This window comes from Hyla sarda, chromosome 8, assembly GCF_029499605.1.
Source record: "Hyla sarda isolate aHylSar1 chromosome 8, aHylSar1.hap1, whole genome shotgun sequence".
NCBI classification, from domain to species: Eukaryota; Metazoa; Chordata; class Amphibia; order Anura; family Hylidae; genus Hyla; species Hyla sarda.
This window is the reverse complement of record NC_079196.1, coordinates 206,350,096-206,367,717: the sequence shown is the minus strand read 5'-3', so window position 1 is coordinate 206,367,717 and position 17,622 is coordinate 206,350,096. Positions and strand designations below refer to the sequence as shown.

The window sequence follows — 17,622 nt, the reverse complement described above, 5'->3', positions numbered from 1 at the left end:
ACCAGGGGACAGTCACTGTCGTTATTGATCAAGGCTTTTACAGAGGCCATGATGGACATTGGCGGGATCACTAATGTCTGATCGTAGAGTAGAGTACGGCTCCTGCGCTCACCTCAGATAGAATACTGCTCAGGACCTACATGTACTTCCTGTGAGTTAAAGGGCTTATTCAGGAATAGAAAAACTGAGCTAATTTCTTTAAAAAAATAAATAAATAAAATACTGCACCACACCTGTCCTCAAGATGTGTGTGTGGGATTACAACTTGGCTCCATTCACTTCAATTAAACGGAGCTGCAAAACCCTACACAACCTGAGGACAGGGGTGGTGCTGTTTTTTGGAAGAAATTTGCTCCGTTTTTAATTCTGGATAACATTCTTAACCCATTATAAGGATGTAGTTTTTTTTTTTATTGTTTTTTTGCACTCTAATTTTTTCCTCCTCCCCTTCTAAAAATCATAACGCTTTCAATTTTGTACCTACAGACCCATATGAGGGGTTGTTTTTTTGCGCCTGTAATTGTACTTTGTAATGAATCAATTTCACCACAAAATCTACGGTGAAACAAAAAAAAAAAAAAAAACTTTGTGGGGGCAAAGTTGAAAAAAAAAAAAAAGAATTTGAACTTTTGGGGGCTTCCGATTCTACACAGTGCACTTTTCGGTAAAAATTACACCTTATTTCTGTAGGTCCATATGGTTAAAGTGATACCGAACTTGTCTAGGTTTGATTTTGTTTAACTTCTGTTAAGTAAAATTAAAAGGGGTATTCCAGGAAAAAACTTTTTCTTAATATATCAACTGGCTCCAGAAAGTTACAGATTTGTAAATTACTTCTATTAAAAAGTCTTAATCCTTTCAGTACTTATGAGCTGCTGAAGTTGAGTTCTTTTCTGTCTAAGTTCTCTCTGATGACACCTGTCTTGGGAACTGGAAGCAAATCCCCATAGCAAACCTCTTCTACTCTGTGCAGTTCCCGAGACAAGCAGAGATGTCAGCAGAGAGCACTGTTGTCAGACAGAAAACAACTCCACTTCAGCAGCTGATAATTATTGAAAGGATTAAGATTTTTTTATAGAAGTAATTAACTAATCAGTTTAACTTTCTGGAGCCAGTTGAGATATATATATATATATATATATATATATATATATAATATTGATACATATATAAAAAAGTTTTCCTGGAATACCCCTTTAATATGTTTAAAAATGTCCACTTCTGACCCCTATATGAGGACTCATTTTTTGCGCCATGATCTGAAGTTTTTGTTACCATTGTTTTGATGGGACTTTTTGATCGCTTTTTATACATTTTTTAAGGGTATACAAAGTGACCAAAAACATGCAATTTTGGACTTTTGAATTATTATTATTATTTTTTTTTTAAGTGTACGCCATGCGGGTTTAATTAACGTTATATTTTTAATAGTTTGGACATTTACGCACGCGGTGGTTCCACATAGTCCCCTATAAAAAATAAACCTATTACATGCAAACTTCTGTTTGAATACACTGTTCAGTGCTATGCCATAGCATAGATCAGTGTTATCGGCGCTCTGCTGTTCCAGCCTGCTGAGCAGGCATGGAGCAGCAGATCACCGTCTGGACAGCAAGGAGGCAAGTGAGTACCCTCCCGCTCTCCTCTCAGCTGTTTGGGATGCCACGATTTCCCCGCAGTGGTCCCCAAACAGATCACTGAGCTAACCAGTAGGCGTTTTCTCCTGTTTTAGATGCCACAATCAACTTTGATCGCAACGTCTAAAGGGTTAATATGGGCTATCAGCCCGATCGGCGATGTCCAGTATTAGCCGCGGGTCCTGGTTGCTGATAGCACACTTTATGTAATGGGAGTTGGCAATGGACGTAAATATACATCCATTGCCTTTAAAGGGGTACTCCACCCCTAGACATCTTATCCTCTATCCAAAAGCATAGGGGATAAGATGTCTGATCGCGGGGGTCCCACCGAGATAAATTATAATTATATGGATCTGGCAATGTATTGGTGGATGCCTACATAAAAGGTAACCCCCACTGGATGCACATCACTCCTCGTCAAAGGCTTTCCTGCCGAAACGCCAGCGTTGGAGTGGTGTCGCTCCGATCTCCTCCTCCTCCCTACTTGTGATATTTTTTGTATGTATACCCTCTTATCTTGTATATATACTTTGTGGTGCTGCTTTTGACTTTTCTTATGGGACACTGGATAGTGTTATTTTTTACTATGTAATATTGTTGCACTTTAGTACTATTTTGCATTACTGCACATATAGGTATCCTGTTACTTGATTTATGCATATGCACTTTATTGGGGACAGCAATACTTCATAATTGTATATTGTTAAGGGTTACTGGAGGGGCTCGGAGTGACACCTTTTTGTTTTTTGCCACTTGTGTCGTCTCCCCTTGGGGATTGTTTCCTCTCTTGTTTTTATGCAACTTAATAAAGAAATATATGATTTATATGAATTGGTGAAATGACTCCTTTTTCTCTTGTGTGTATATACAGTGTGGTTTTTGGGAGATCATAGAGCACATAATATATTTGGGTCAGTTCTATTGATTATTTCACCTAATGGTGGTTATCCACTAACATTATTATTAGACCCACAATCGAATACAGCTTTTTGGTTTTCCTCTATCCAAAAGCATAGGGGATAAGATGTCTGATCGCGGGGGTCCCACCGCTGTCACGATTCCGCCACCGTGTGACGTCACGCCCCGTCCCCTCAATGCAAGTCTATGGGAGGGGGCGTGACGGCCGTCACGCCCCCTCCCATAGACTTGCATTGAGGGGATGGGGCGTTACATCATTGACTTCTGTTCCGGTGGTCGGGACCCAGATCCTCCAGCGCTTCCGGAGTAGAAACAGGTGGGTGCCGTATGCTATATTGCGGGGGTCCCCCGCGGCGGGACCCCCCACGATTAGACATCTTATCACCTATCCTTTGGATAAGGGATAAGATGTCTAGGGGTGGAGTACCCCTTTAAGGGCACCAGAACGCACATTTACATCCAATTTCTTGTCGTTTGTGTAGGTGAACAGTTTTTGTACACATTTATGTGGTGTGCTGCTCATCAGGTGCGCCAAATGTTCACAAGGCATTTGATCAGTTTTGTGCAGGTATTGTGCATTTCCTGAAATGTCACTTCTGTCCACCATTTTCTTGGGTTTACTCTGTTCGCAGAATTTCGAAGACCTTTTTATCCTATTGCGCAAAAAATGTGCAACTTTGACACACACCAAAAAGCTAAAATCATGTCTGGGCTGGTGTATATTTGCAACTTTTTGGAGTATTTTTTATTTATCTTTTAACCCAGTCACAGTGGATAAATCCCTCACCACTGCAAAAAGTATAAAAACGCATTGTAACCGATCTTTTTACCACCAAAAACAGTGTAAAATCAATTAAACTAATGTCTTAAAGGGGTTGAGGCTACTTGGCGACAGCAAATCGGTCATGTGACTAATTGATTTTTTTTTAACGACCTGTCTGCACGATTATTAGAATTACGCTTTAGGAGTTCAAAAACAAATATATTGAGTGCGATGCAAGCAAAGTTGTATGAGATTTGCAACCAAAAATCCATCAAAGTAGGCTTGCATTGAGGGGACGGGGTGTGACGTCACATGGGGGGGCGGAGTAATGATGTCACGGACTTCCGTTCCCGTGGTCGCGACCCAGACGCTCCTGGACAAAAAACAGGCAGGTGCCGCATGCTATATTGCGGGGGGTCCCCAGCGGCGGGACCTCCGATCAGACATCTTATCCCCTATCTTATCCCCTAAGACTTTGGACATAGAAGGGGGAGATTTATCAAAATCTGTCCAGTGGAAAAGTTACCCAGTTGCCAATAGCAACCAGCCAGCTTTTTTTTTTTTTTTTTTTTTTTTTTTTTTTTTAAACAAGGCCCCTCAAAATGAAAGACACAATCTGATTGGTTGCAATTCGAGATGAGCGAACTTACAGTAAATTCGATTCGTCACGAACTTCTCAGCTCGGCAGTTGACGACTTATCCTGCATAAATTAGTTCAGCTTTCAGGTGCTCCGGTGGGCTGGAAAAGGTGGATACATTCCTAGGAAAGAGTCTATGACTGTATCCACCTTTTCCAGCCCACGGGAGCACCTGAAAGCTGAACTAATTTATGCAGTATAAGGCATCAACTGCCGAGCCGAGAAGTTTGTGACGAATCGAATTTACTATAAGTTCGCTCATCTCTAGTTGCAATGGGCAACTTACCCTTTGCACAGATTTTGATATATCTCCCCCAAGTAGATTCAAAAATCACAGGAACACTCAAGACTAATAATAATAAAAACGACAAGACAACATTTTCTAAAAAACAAAGTACAAACATTTTTTATTTTGTTTCTTTACAAAGGCTAACGCCTTGCAGGTTTTTTTTTTTTAGGTCACTTTCTTAACAAAATATAAAATAGCTTTTTTTCTCAAACACAAGAGCTGAAATGGTAAAAAAAAAAATATATATATATTTATGAAGGAAGATCGATCGTAAGGTGAAGAGGGGGAGGAGTGCTGGGAATGGGCGGGGACGAGTCTTAAAGCTGCGGCGTGTTCCTGTTCCGTGTGCTGAGAAGTAATGATGTGACTTACAGTGGTAAAGAATTTACCTTTTTATTTTATTTATTTTTTTTATTTTTTTTTACAAATTTTAATTCCCATCAATACAAAAAAAAGAGATTGGAATATGCCCTTGTGTGCACATCCAAAATATTTAAATGATAGGAATAAAGATACCATGGGAATCAGTTTGATGGGCCTCAATCAATAGAGGGTATAAGGAGACTACAACAAAAACATCTGCCCGTGTTTTGCCGCCATAGGATGTGTTCTCGTCGCATTATTTGAACATGGCCATAGGTCCCCCAATTTACCTGGCAGAAGCCATAGAAAGTGTTCTGGTTGGTAGAAAAACCAAGTTAAGATTCTACAAAAAAAAAAACAAAATTAATTTTATATTATATATATTTATTTTTTGGCTACATGGGAACTTATCTGTGACCTATGCCACTGTATGCATATACCAGTTTTGTCTCTCCAGGAATGCTGGGAGTTGTAGTTTTTAAAACAGCTGGAGGCAGCCTAGTTGGGAAATCATTGGCCTATACAGTGCAACGTATGCTAAAGGGGTACTCCGGCGCTAAGACATCTTATCCCCTATCCAAAGGATAGGGGATAAGGTGCCTGATCGCGGGCGTCCCGCCGCTGGGGACCCCCTTTATCTTCCACGCCGCACCCCGTTAGAATCAGTTCCCGGAGAGTGTTCGCTCCGGGTATGATTACTGGCGATCACGGGGACGGAGCATAGTGACAGCTGTCACACCTCTCCAATAGACTTGCATTGAGGGGGCGGAGCATGACATCACACAGGGGCGGAGCCGTGACGTCAATATGCTCAGTCCTCGTGGTCAAGATGGACTCAGCCTGAGGACCTCCAGCGGTTCCGGAAGCCGCTAAAGGCGAGTGCTGCATGGTAGATCAAGGGGGTCCCCAGCAGCAGCAGGACCCCGGCGATCTGACATCTTATCCCCTATCCTTTGGATAGGGGATAAGATGTCTAGGGGTGCGGAGTACCCCTTTAAATGCAACAAACAGGACCTCTTAATATATATAGCTATAAAAACTATAGGGGGTCAGTGCCTGGATAAACTGCATTCACCACTGTAAGTCACAGCATGTAATTCATTCAGCCGCCACCGAGAAGGAAGGCGCCAGCGGTCTAACATTTAGCATCCTTACTGGCAGAATTATCCCTAGCAGGCAAAAATAGAAAGAATAAAATAAAAAAAATGACATTTAAGTGCTTATGATGCAAAAAAAACAAAAAAAAAACCCGGATAAAGAAGTAAACGGCGGAGGTGTATAGTTAGAGCCTGCACCTCCACGTACAGAATCTTCCGTATCTAACCACACCGCCATCAAATCTCATTGGTGCAAATGTAAGAATGCACTGGCACAAGGTGGCGCCAAAACTCAAAAGGGGTTACTTATAGCAAGTCCTACTGGAATGACATAGTGAAGAATCCATTACAAGTATTAGAACCTAGTCTATGTACTCTTCAGAGGCGCTTCATGCCTCATATGATCTGGAAGTCTCCACTAAGCCTGTGGTCTCCTAACAGTGACCCTCCAGATGTTGCAAAATTACAACTTCAAGCATCTGGGAGGTCCACAGTTTGGATATATAAAGAATGTCTTAAAGGGGTACTCCGCTGCCCCTGCGTCCGGAACATTTAGTTCCCGAATGTTTGGAGTGGGCGTCGCGATGTCACAGCCGCGCCCCCTCACTGCAAGTCTATGAGAGGGGGCGTGGCGGCAGCCACGCCCCCTCATAGACTTGCAGTGAGGGGGTGAGGTCACGAGGAGCGTGGCCGTGACGTCACGACCCCCGCCGCCAACTCCCAGCGTTCTACACGAAGGCCAAGTGCTGCACAGAGATTGTGGGGGTCCCAGCGATCAGACATCTTATCCCCTATCCTTTGGATAAGATGACTAAGGGCGGAGTACCCCTTTAACCCAGCAATCATTTTATTACAAATGTCTATGTCAGCCCACCGAGTTGCTGATCCCACTTTATAATGAAAAGGTTGGCAAAACGTCTCATTTCCCCCCCCAATCTACTGCAAATGAAGGCTTCGGCCTACAAAGAAGCAGTTAGTCCGTCCTCATATGTAACTGCATATCCCTTTGAGAGAGAGTATCCTTTATCTACAAGCAATGAGGTAGTCATTTTGTGGGCTTAAAATATATACGAGATCGATAAAACAGCTAGAAAAACAGAAGAGCAAGCTTGGTCTGTCCCCTGAATTTGATACTGACTGGTTGCTAGGGACTCTACCTGACAACCGCTCTTTAAAAGCCTAGCAACCCGTTTGTCTCAAAGGACAAGCAACAGAGAGCCATACTGCCGACGGCCATCCATAACATGCACTTGCATAAGGGTAGGTTCACACCGAGGAACTGACTAGGAATTCACTTGAGTACTTTCGCGCCAGTATTCAGCTCCAATTACACCTTTAAGTTCCATTGACTTCAATGGTCTTTCCACCTCTCTGTTCACACAGTTCCTCAGATAAAATTCTGATGCCGAACAGTGTTCCGCCAGAAGATTTAGGGTACGTTCCCACACGGCGTATTTTGCTGCGTATTTGGTGCTGCGTATTTTCCTACCCATTGACATCAACAGAGAAAATAAAATATGCAGCAGCAAATACGCAGCAAATACGCCGTGTGGGAATGCACCCTAAATGGGTTCATCATTCTGGCAGAATCCAATGGTAAAAGCCTATTGAAGTCAATGGGACTTTATTTTTTTTTTTCTGACAAAGTTAGTTTGAGGCAGAATTAACGCAGATTTTTTTCTCGGTAAAAACCCCAAAGTGGCTGAACTTCCTCCACAGAATTTCCTAATCCTCCTCCCGACTTCCTCTTTATATTCCGCAACAAGCAGAAGATGGCAGATTTATTAAAATTTCCTGACTGAAAATTATTCTTTGTCAATTACTCAGTGAGAAGATACCCTAAAGCAAGGTGCACAAGGAGATTAAAAAAAATAAAGGGGGGGGGGGGGGGGTTTGCCCAAATTGGACAACCCATGTCTCTACATCCTAATACCTAATAGAATTTACCTCTACCTGAGAAAACACTGCTCAACTCATTTGCGAGGATACATTTACATGGAGAAATTTGGCTGGTAATTCCGATGCAGCAGCCTCCCATTGTTTTCAATAGGATTCGGCCACACCACTGCATTATTTTTTTTTATTCTAGACTCTGCCGAAATGAACCAATATGTAATTTTTTTCAGCAGAATCTGCTCGGAAATCAATTGCCGTCAATTGATATGGAGCAAGTCCCAGCACCGACTGATTTGAGAATGTCCACTCAGAATTTCATAATGTATACCCTCAAAGTGGCATGTGATACTACCTCCCCTCCTGCAGAGGCCGCTGTATGAAAAACACCTGTCTGTATCTTTTCAGCAGCTATAATTATAATAGAGTTCTTCCAATGCTCGCGACAAAGTCTGTTACTTCTTTTCCCACTTGCAGGGGGATGGCTGCGTTGCCAGGGATGGTTCTTTATGGTGGCGACAAATGGCCCCACTATGATGCCGATTCTCACCCTCTCCCTATAAACGTTTTGCCCAGGCCAGGCCCTGATCACTTCGGTGCTGCCATTTTTTTTTTGGGCATTAGACCTGCAGCCATAATACAGACGCTGAAACCAGCAACAGCAACCAGCAAAGACTGCTTCCTATAGCCCAAAAATGTACCTGGATTGTCTGTAGGTGATGGATACCCCATAACAAAACGTTAGGCTTCATTTTGCCTAAGCTGCCACCCTTCCGTTATATACGGGGACTAATTGAACATCCAAAAATAAGTGAAATTTCAATGTAAAACCTAAATTTAACAATATTCAATATTGTTTTATTTTTTTTTTTTTTTTTTTTTTTATAGTTTTGGAAAAAAGAAGAAGTTCAACATTGCTTCTGGCCAGTAGATGTAGCGAAGTAAAATTTTTAGCAATTTGGAAATAGAAGATTGCGACTCTGCCTGCCAGTATAAACCCACCGTGTATCCCAGGTTTTAGTTTTTTGTTTTTTTTTAAACTATATACAAATTCAGAACAGATGGAAAGGATCTTGGGGGGGGGGGGGGGGGGGGAAGAAAAAAAATAAAATAAGAAATTGAAGGCCACAGCAGCAAACAGAAAAGCAAATAAAAATCAAAATATGGAAGCCAGAATGTAGTGCTAAGACTTTGCATGGTCTGTTCATGTACAGCTCTAAACATAAGGGGGGTCCCTAAGACTTTATGAAAGTTATTATACATTTTTAGAATGCAAGATCCTAAAGAAATCTCAGTTCTCCAAAAAGAAAGAAACAAACAAAAAAAAAAAATGTATGGGCTGTACGACAGTTTCCAGCTGTTGCAAAACTACAACTCCCAGCATGTCCGGACAGCCTTCGGCTGTCCGGGCATGCTAGGAGTTGTAGTTTTGCAACAGCTGGAGGCACCGTGGTTGGGAAACACCGCTGTACAGAGTTTTAATTTTTTTCTTCTAATAGGAAACTATGTTGACAAGGATATCGCAGAATAAAAAAAATCGGGGCTTGTTAAGCTTTATCCAGAACATTGTCCCAACCGAGCCTCTTTATAAGAAACCGGTGTTAAATATAGGTCTATTATATACAGAAGAGCTCTATAAAATATAGAAGTATAAAAATGTATCTATAAAGGTATAAATTGGTACGGCGTGACTGGTAATCCCATACCTACTGTCTCCTGGGAGGCAGGACTATTCCTCGTATACCTATATACTGACCCGAGGGACTCGTTCTCAAGTGCAGGCCTTCACCCCTTTAGCTGGGAAAAGGCGTAAAAAGGAAATTTATGTTCTGTGAATTCAGGGACTGCTGTAAATTTAAGGAACAGAATAATAAAGGAAAAATATATCTGTAAAAAAATGTAAGCACCCCTACCACAATGACACTCCTCCTTTTTGTCTAACAGACCAGGACAACCCCTTAGTGCTTTTACCCTTTTTCTCCCTCAACAACCTCAGTACAGTATCTTTTGCGGTCAGCAGTAGACCACCCTATAAACCCTACAGATTGGGGAAGGAGCCTGGCAGGGAGCAACCCCCTGACTGTGCTCCCTCAAGTACCCTCTCAGCTTCCTTCCCTCCAGTTCCCCCAGTCTCTCGCCCAGTCGTGGGAAGGGCAGTAGATGTCAGGGGTCCTCCATTGCGTCATCCTTGTTTTGATCTGCCTCGCTATCGTCGCATTCTGTGTCCGACGCGGTGTCTGAATCGTCGCCCGGGCGCGAGACATTCACAATGACCGCTCTTCGCTGCTCATCTTCCTGCAACTGTTTGTCTCGTGTGCCCTCTATGTGCTGTATGGCCTGGTGGAAACAGGGAAAAAAAGAAAAAAATTTTTTTTTAAATAAAAATAAAAGGTTTAGCTAAAAAGTAAGAAAACTAGGGAATTCTCAAGTCCACACACAATTAGGAAAGTGGCTACAACATGTGGTTCTCTGCATCCATTATATCAGCGTTTCCCAACCAGTGTGCCTCCAGCTGTTGCAAAACTACAACTCCCAATATGCCCGGACAGTCTTCGGCTGTCTGGGCATGCTGGAAGTAGTAGTTTTGCAACAGCAGGAGGCACACTGGTTGGGAAAAAATGCACCATATGAACGTAAAGGAGTAGTCCAGTGGTGAACAACTTATCCCCTATCCTAAGGGTAGGGGATAAGTTTGAGATCGCGGGGGGTCCGACCGCTGGGGCCCCCTGCGATCTCCTGTACGGAGCCCCAACAGCCCACGGGAAGGGGGCGTGTCAACCTCCGCACGAAGCGGTGGCCGACATGCCCCCTCAATACAACTGTATGGCAGAGCCGAAGCGCTGCCTTCGGCAATCTCCGGCTCTGCCATAGAGATGTATTGAGGGGGCGTGTCGGCCGCCGCTTCGTGCGGAGGTCGACACCCGCTATCTGGCCGGAGAGCCTGGCCCCCGTACAGAGAGATCGCAGCCTTAGGATAGGGGATAAGTTTTTCACCACTGGACTACCCCTTTAATAGGCTCCCCATACATTACAGCTGTTCATTGGGGGTGCTACCAGTAGAATACAAATGATCAGTTTACCAGTGGGGAACCTGGCTAACACCAGGGTATTGCCCAAAAATTAAAGAGTACCTCATGATTTTGTAAAATGTTATAATCCTCCCAGTTCACTGCCCCATCACATGATTTATAAAAAAAAAAAAAAAAAATAAAAGGCTGGGGGTGATTTAAGTTTTCTGCCTTGATATTGCTCTGTATTCAGACTGGGAAGAGGCGTTCCCCAGCAGGCGTGACATCATCTGAAGCCATACAGGGGAGAACTTCCTCCCTCACTCTGCTACACAGCTCAGAGCAGTTCAGTGTGAGACGAGCTATGATTGGCTAAGGCTGCACACACACCCCTCAGCACTCCAGACTGCATTTCCTGATTTTGGACTTCTGCCAGGCCAGCAGGAGTCCGAAGTCTGTGCAAAAGATGGGGGGGAAATGTGCTCTGGACAAGTAGGGAGACACCTAGTGGCATCTCTTTTAAACAAACAAAAAAAAATTAAAAAATTTACGTTTTTTTATGTTTTAACAAAGTACATTAGAAAGATTGTTTATTTACCATAAAGGAGTGCAATAGCAAAAATGTGTTTTAATTACAGTGCCCATTTAAAAGGAGTTATCTGGGATGGGGAATGTAATACCTTTCCATGTTTTAGGCCATGTTCCCAAGACCAACTTTTCTGGAAAAATTTAGCACAGAAAATCTGTAGCAAAGTCCCATTGCTTGTAGAGAGGATTCTGCTGCACTGTGCACAAGGCAGAATTTCCAGTGTGGAAAAGTCTGTCGCGGAAATCCCGATTTGGCCTCCACCGAAAGAAATGACATGTCGGAATCCGCTCGGAAATGCATTGCCGCCTATGGAGACATTGCATTTCTGAGCGGTCCTATTGCCGGCTGAACACGTTCTGCCGGTGCCTGCCATTTGCGGAACGTCCGCCCCTATTATTGCCGTGTGAACATAGTCTTACAGGGCTCCACTTCTACCTGTCGTAGGGAGGCAGATGAAAAGTGCATTGACCGCACAATATAGCACATCATTAGAGGACAGGGAGGCAGAAGTAGAGCGCTGGGAGCATGGAAAGGTATCATCTTCCTTTATAACCCCTAAATTCGTTCACCTATACAAAGAATAGGTGATAAATATTCAATTGGTAGTGGTTCAACTGATGGGTCCTTCATTGATCCAGAGTACAAGGGTAAATTATGCATTTGCATTTCAGCCTTATTAACTCTCTAAGGGGAGGTTAAAGAGCACCGTACTCCTAACTCTCTCCATCAGGAGGAGGACAAGGGACCCCTGTTCTCACGCCTTGTAGGGATCCTAGTGTTTGGACCCCAATCAGATTTCTCCCCCCACCCTTTACATAGGTGATAATGTGGTTTTTCCCAAGATCTAAAGTCAAGTTACCATGAACCATGAACTTAATGGAGCCTTTTCCCTGCTGCCCGGGCCCCTTACATGACGCTTATGCCTCAGCCTATCACCGCCCGAGGCGGGACATCGCTGCAGCTGGCGATACACCGAGTGCAGTACGAGTGACCGAGCCCAAGAAGCAGACCAGCATTGGAGAAACAGGACGCCGATATCGGCGCAATGAGGGGGTGACATAGGAAGGTGAGTTAATGGGGTACGCCGGTGGAATTTTTTTTTAAATGATCTGGTGCCAGAAAGTTAAACAGATTTGTAAATTACTTCTATTAAAAAAAATCTTAATCCTTTCAGTACTTATGAGCTGCTGAAGTTAAGGTTGTTCTTTTCTGTCTAAGTGCTCTCTGATGACTCGTGTCTCAGGAAACGCCCAGTTTAGAAGCAAATCCACATAGCAAACCTCTTCTAAACTGGGCGTTTCCCGAGACACGTGTCATCAGAGAGCACTTAGAAAGAAAAGAACAACCTTAACTTCAGCAGCTCATAAGTACTGAAAGGATTAAGATTTTTTTAATATTAATAATTTACAAATCTGTTTAACTTTCTGGAGCCAGTTGATATATATAAAAAAAAGTTTTTGCCTGGAATACCCCTTTAACCCTTTCAGTACTTAGCAGCAGTATGCTACAGAGGAAATTATTTTCTTTTTGAATTTCTTTTTTGTCTTGTCCACAGTGCTCTCTGCTGCCACCTGATGACCGTATCAGGAACTGTCCAGAGCAGGAGAAAATCCCCATAGCAAACCTATCCTGCTCTGGACAGAGGTGTCAGCAGAGAGCACTGTGGACAAGACAAAAAAGAAATTAAAAGAAAATAATTTCCTCTGTAGTATACAGCTGCTAAAAAGTACTGAACGTATTAAGATTTTTTAATAGAAGTAATTTACAAATCTGTTTAACTTTCTGGCACCAGTTCATTTAAAAAAAAAAAAAAAAAAAAAATTCCATTGGAGTACCCCTTTAAAGTTTTTATTTTTTATTTTTGCAGCCCGGGCACAGGGGGAATGAAAGGTGTTGTGCCACAGTTCTCCTTTAAGTAGTATATGTGGCAGACAGATTTACTATTGCAAACGCACCAATATTATGCTGCACCAAAAACCCTGATGATATAGGGAGGGGTTTGCCATTTTGTGTGTAAATCAAGCTGCTTGCTTGGGAGTAAATCACGTGTAAGAATGGTGCACGATAAGATATCAAGGGTGCACAAACTTCACGGTAAATGATCGCTCGCCAACATTTCACCTTTGCAGACCCCTTCCCATCTTATATAACACTCACCTGCACAATGGTGTCCAGGTTTTGCCGAGATGTGGACACAGAACTGATTACTGAGGAATGTCCCACAGTCACAACATTGACGTGATGAGAAGTTGGAGGTGGTGGAGCGGGGACGATTACGGTGGGGTGATGAGTAGGCGCCAAGGGCACATGTGATCCCAGGAGCTGCAGGGACAGGTTATATATTGTTAATGCAAAAACGGAAGTCACCAAATGGCACAAGAGAAATTAAAGGTTACCTCTCATCAAATAAACTTTTGATATATTTTAGATTAATGAATGTTGAATAACTTTCCAATAGCATGTTAATGAAAAATACAATAGAAAGAAGCATATTTTTCATTATCAGTCCTGTCAGCAAGCATTTCTGACTCATGCTGGAGTCCTAAACACTCAGAGCTGCCAGCCTGCTTTGTTCACAGCCAAACAGGCTGTGAACAAAGCAGGCTGGCAGCTCTGAGTGTTCTCCTTTGTGAACAAAGCAGACTGGCAGCTCGTAGTGTTTAGGACTCCAGCATGAGTCTGAAATGCTTGCTGCCAGGACTGGTAGGGAGACCCCTAGTGGTCATTTCTTCAAAGTGGAAAATTAAATAGAAAGAAGCAGATTTTTTAAGAACATGCAATTGTGAAGTTATTCTGCATACATTAATCTATAATATATGAAAAGTTTTTTTTGATGAGGAGGTACCCTTTAAATATAAAATGACATGGCATTACAGAGTAAACTCCTGGGCATGGTACCACCTCCCACATAATACAGGTGACTACCAGACAATATGGTGGCTAAGGAACAGAAGGGAGCTCTGTTACAGCGGGGGGAGGATCGTCTGTCTCACCTGAGATTGGAGAGGTTGGTCACCCCTGTCCAGTGACTCGTTCGATTGTCCCTGCCCTCCCTCTTCCTGGATTTGTTGAGCTATAGCCTTCAACTTTTCAGGGTACATGTGAGCTTCCAGAGCCCGCACCTGCCAGTTATATCAGGTCATTAGAAAGTCTGACATAGGGAAACTAAGAACAAAAGCATCAGGGAACGAGATGCTGTATGACAGGCATGCAATGCTCCGCTCTGCCTACTGTGCCATCCTACACTGCCGGCATCGCTCTACCTGCAAGTAACTTAAGGGTGGGTATGATCTTCTATGCCACCTGCATGCCTCATGCAATACCAAGTCTTATCGATGCATTAACCATTTACCTGCTCCTCCAGCATCATCCTCACGGAACGTTCTTTGTCCAGTTGTTGCCTCAGTTCAATCATTTCTCTTCTCAAGTCGTCTGCTTTTTCTTCTTCCCAGATATCCGGAGAGCCAATGCCCTCATCCTTGTCTTCCGCCCGTCGCCGCTTAGGAGAAGAGCCATTGAACTCCTGCAAAAAAAAGAAGGACAGAGGCCTTTATATTAAAAAGGAAAACGGTCAGATATTTTCTCCCGCACTATCCACAGGTACTAAATGGATAGTGCGGGAGACGCTGATTAAAACGAGCCCTACCTTGCCCGGATCCGCCCGGCCGTTCGCCCGCAATTGTAGTTTTATTCTATGTGTATATCTTGCTGTAACTGGCACGGGCGGGGCTTCTGCGGGTTAACTGGCACTGACGTCAGCGCCGCTTATGAATATCCACCGCTCCTAACTGGAGGGAGGGGGGGGGGGGGATGATGAATATTTATAAGCGGCACTGACATCAGTGCCAGTTAACCTGCAGAAGCCCCGCCATTGCCAGTTGCAACAAGATTTCCACATGTACTTTTATTCTATGTGGAAATCTTGTAACTGGCACGGTCGGGGCTTCTGCAGGTTAACTGGCACTGACGTCAGTGCCGCTTATAAGATATTCATCCCGCCCCCCCTCCCTCCAGTTAGGAGCGGTGAATATTCATAAGTGGCGCTGACGTCAGTGCCAGTTAACCTGCAGAAGCCCCGCCCGTGCCAGTTACAACAAGATTTCCACATAGAATAAAAATACAATTGCGGGCGAACGGCCGGGTGGATCGGGGTAAGGTAGGGCCTGTTTTAATCAGCGTCTCCCGCACTATCCACCAGGATAGTGCGGGAGAATGTATGTGTCAGTTTTCCCTTAAGAAATATCAGAGGCCGGATATCAACTGGTAAGTATGCAATTCTAATGCTGTACTATGCCATGGTGAATGTTGGTGCTACAAAAGCATGCACAAACCCATAATCTAGGCCAGTGTTTTCCCAACCAGGGTGCCTCCAGCTGTTGCAAAACTACAAATCCCAGCATGCCCAGACAGCCTTCGGCTGTCTGGGCATGCTGGGAGTTGTAGTTTTGCAACAGCTGGAGGCACCCTGGTTGGGAAGCTCAGGTCTAGGCTAACCTCGAGCAAACTTTCTTTGCCCTACATTACCCAGTGACAACTTGTAATTCATTTATTGATCACAAGTGATTTCTTTAGCTCCTGACCTGTATGAAGCGCTTGAGCTGGTTATTCTGCTGCAGTAACCTGGTCTTCTCCTGTTCCAGGGAGAATATATAGTCTGCGGTCTGCTGCAGTATTGCTGCCTGTGTAGAGGAGAAATACAGAAGAAAACATGAGGATTGCAAACAGTTTACAAATTTACCATCAGTGTTAAAAGGGGTACTCTAAAATTTCTTCAAATCTACTGGTGCCAGAAAGATAAACATTTGTAAAATTACTTCTATATAAAGATCTAAAATCCTTCCAGTACTTATCAGCTGCTGTATTATCGACCGGAAGTTCTTTTTTTTTTTTTCTTTTCTGTCTGACCACTGTGCTCTTTGCTGACACCTCTGTCCATGTCAGGAACTGTCCAGAACAGGATAGGTTTGCTATGGGGATTTGCTCCTACTCTGGACAGTTCCTGACATGGACAGAGGTGTCCTCAAAGAGCAGTGTGGTCAGAGAGAAAAGAACTACACAACTTCTTCTGTAATATACAGCAACTGTTAAGTACTGGAAGGATTAAGATTTTTTTTCTTATAATTTTTTTATTTTTTTCTAATTTTTTTTTAAGAGAGGTAATTTACAAAATTTGTTTAACTTACTGGAGCAAGTTGAAAAAAAAATATGTAAATATATATATTAAAAGGAGTAGTGTAGTGAAAGATAGCTTATTCCCTATCCAAAAGGATAGAGGATAAGTTATAGATCGCAGGGGGGGTCCAACCGCTGGGACCTCCTCCCCCCCGCGATTTCCTGAACAGGGCCCTGACAGTTTGCTGGAAGGGGGCGTGTTGACCCCCTCCCCCATGGAGCAGCGGGCAACACTCCCCCCTCCATGTATCCCACAGAGATGCATGGAGGGGGGCAGCAGCCGCGGCTTCCTGCAGGGGTCAGCATGGCCGCTTTCAGCAGACTGCCGGGGCCCTGTTTAGGAGATCGCAGGGGGTCCAACCCGAACATATTCAGGGCTGCCAAGCAAACTATTTTCATATAGCACGACTGAAGGAGTTTGCTAAAAATCTTCCATGATTCTTTTGCAAGAATGAGTTCACACAGGTTGGAATTGCTGTGAAATTTTCCAGTGGATTTGCACTGAAAAAATAAAAAAAAATATAAAATAAAACAAACAATACAAAAAAGTAGCAAGAGGATGGTCCACACAATGCAGAAAATTTCTGTGATGAAAAGGACACAGTTTAGATGATTAAATCTGAACCATTTTAAAAAAAAAACTTCTGTTGCAAAAAGCTCTGATTTGCTGCAGATTTTTCCCATTGACTTTAATGGGGAATGATAAGAATTGTTGCAGATTTTGCAATGGATCTGTATCAAAAATCCTTAGCTGTGGATTTTAATAACCACTGACTTTTTTCAAAACTTTCATGCTAAGCCTACAGGGAAATCCAACCTGTAAATTGTTTGCAGAAGTTACCAGCCATAGGTCAAACCCCTTGAAGCCTTACCCACAATGCAAGGCTGGGATCACATGGCATATGTTTACCCTATGGAAAAATAGGCAAAGAAATCCCAGGGAAGCCTTGGTTTTCCAATGCATATTTTCACTTCTATTACTAAGTATTTTGTCACTGTGTTGTATGCAGATGAGATCCATTCACATGGACTAAACTTAAAGTCGTGGTCTGCAAATTGTGGACCTCCGGATGTCGCAAAACTACAACTCCCAGCATGCCCGGACAGCCGTTGGCTGTCCGGGCATGCTGGGAGTTGTAGTTTTGCAACATCTGGAGGCACACTGCTTTAAAACAAACATTCAACTTCACCGCATGCTGTAAATAGAGTTTGCTTTATCTGATTTGAGTGTAGCTGACATCTAGTGGCCAGT

General features: G+C 43.3%; 1 protein-coding gene across 4 annotated transcripts in view; it reads right to left on the bottom strand.

Annotated features, from left to right (window-relative positions):
• Positions 1–4,353: 4,353 nt before the first annotated feature.
• TFAP4 (transcription factor AP-4) overlaps positions 4,354–17,622 on the bottom strand; it is a 49,156-nt gene continuing 35,887 nt past the window's right edge. For 3 of the 4 annotated variants that reach the window (XM_056535001.1, XM_056534998.1, XM_056535000.1), the window contains 5 exons: positions 15,779–15,877; positions 14,551–14,721; positions 14,192–14,320; positions 13,356–13,520; positions 4,354–9,938 (listed from right to left, as the gene is read on the bottom strand). In XM_056535001.1, coding sequence (XP_056390976.1) covers positions 9,765–9,938; positions 13,356–13,520; positions 14,192–14,320; positions 14,551–14,721; positions 15,779–15,877 — 738 coding nt within the window. In that variant the 3' untranslated portion in view covers positions 4,354–9,764. The remainder of the gene's footprint in view (positions 9,939–13,355; positions 13,521–14,191; positions 14,321–14,550; positions 14,722–15,778; positions 15,878–17,622) is intronic. The other variant, XM_056534999.1, reaches the window with a different exon arrangement.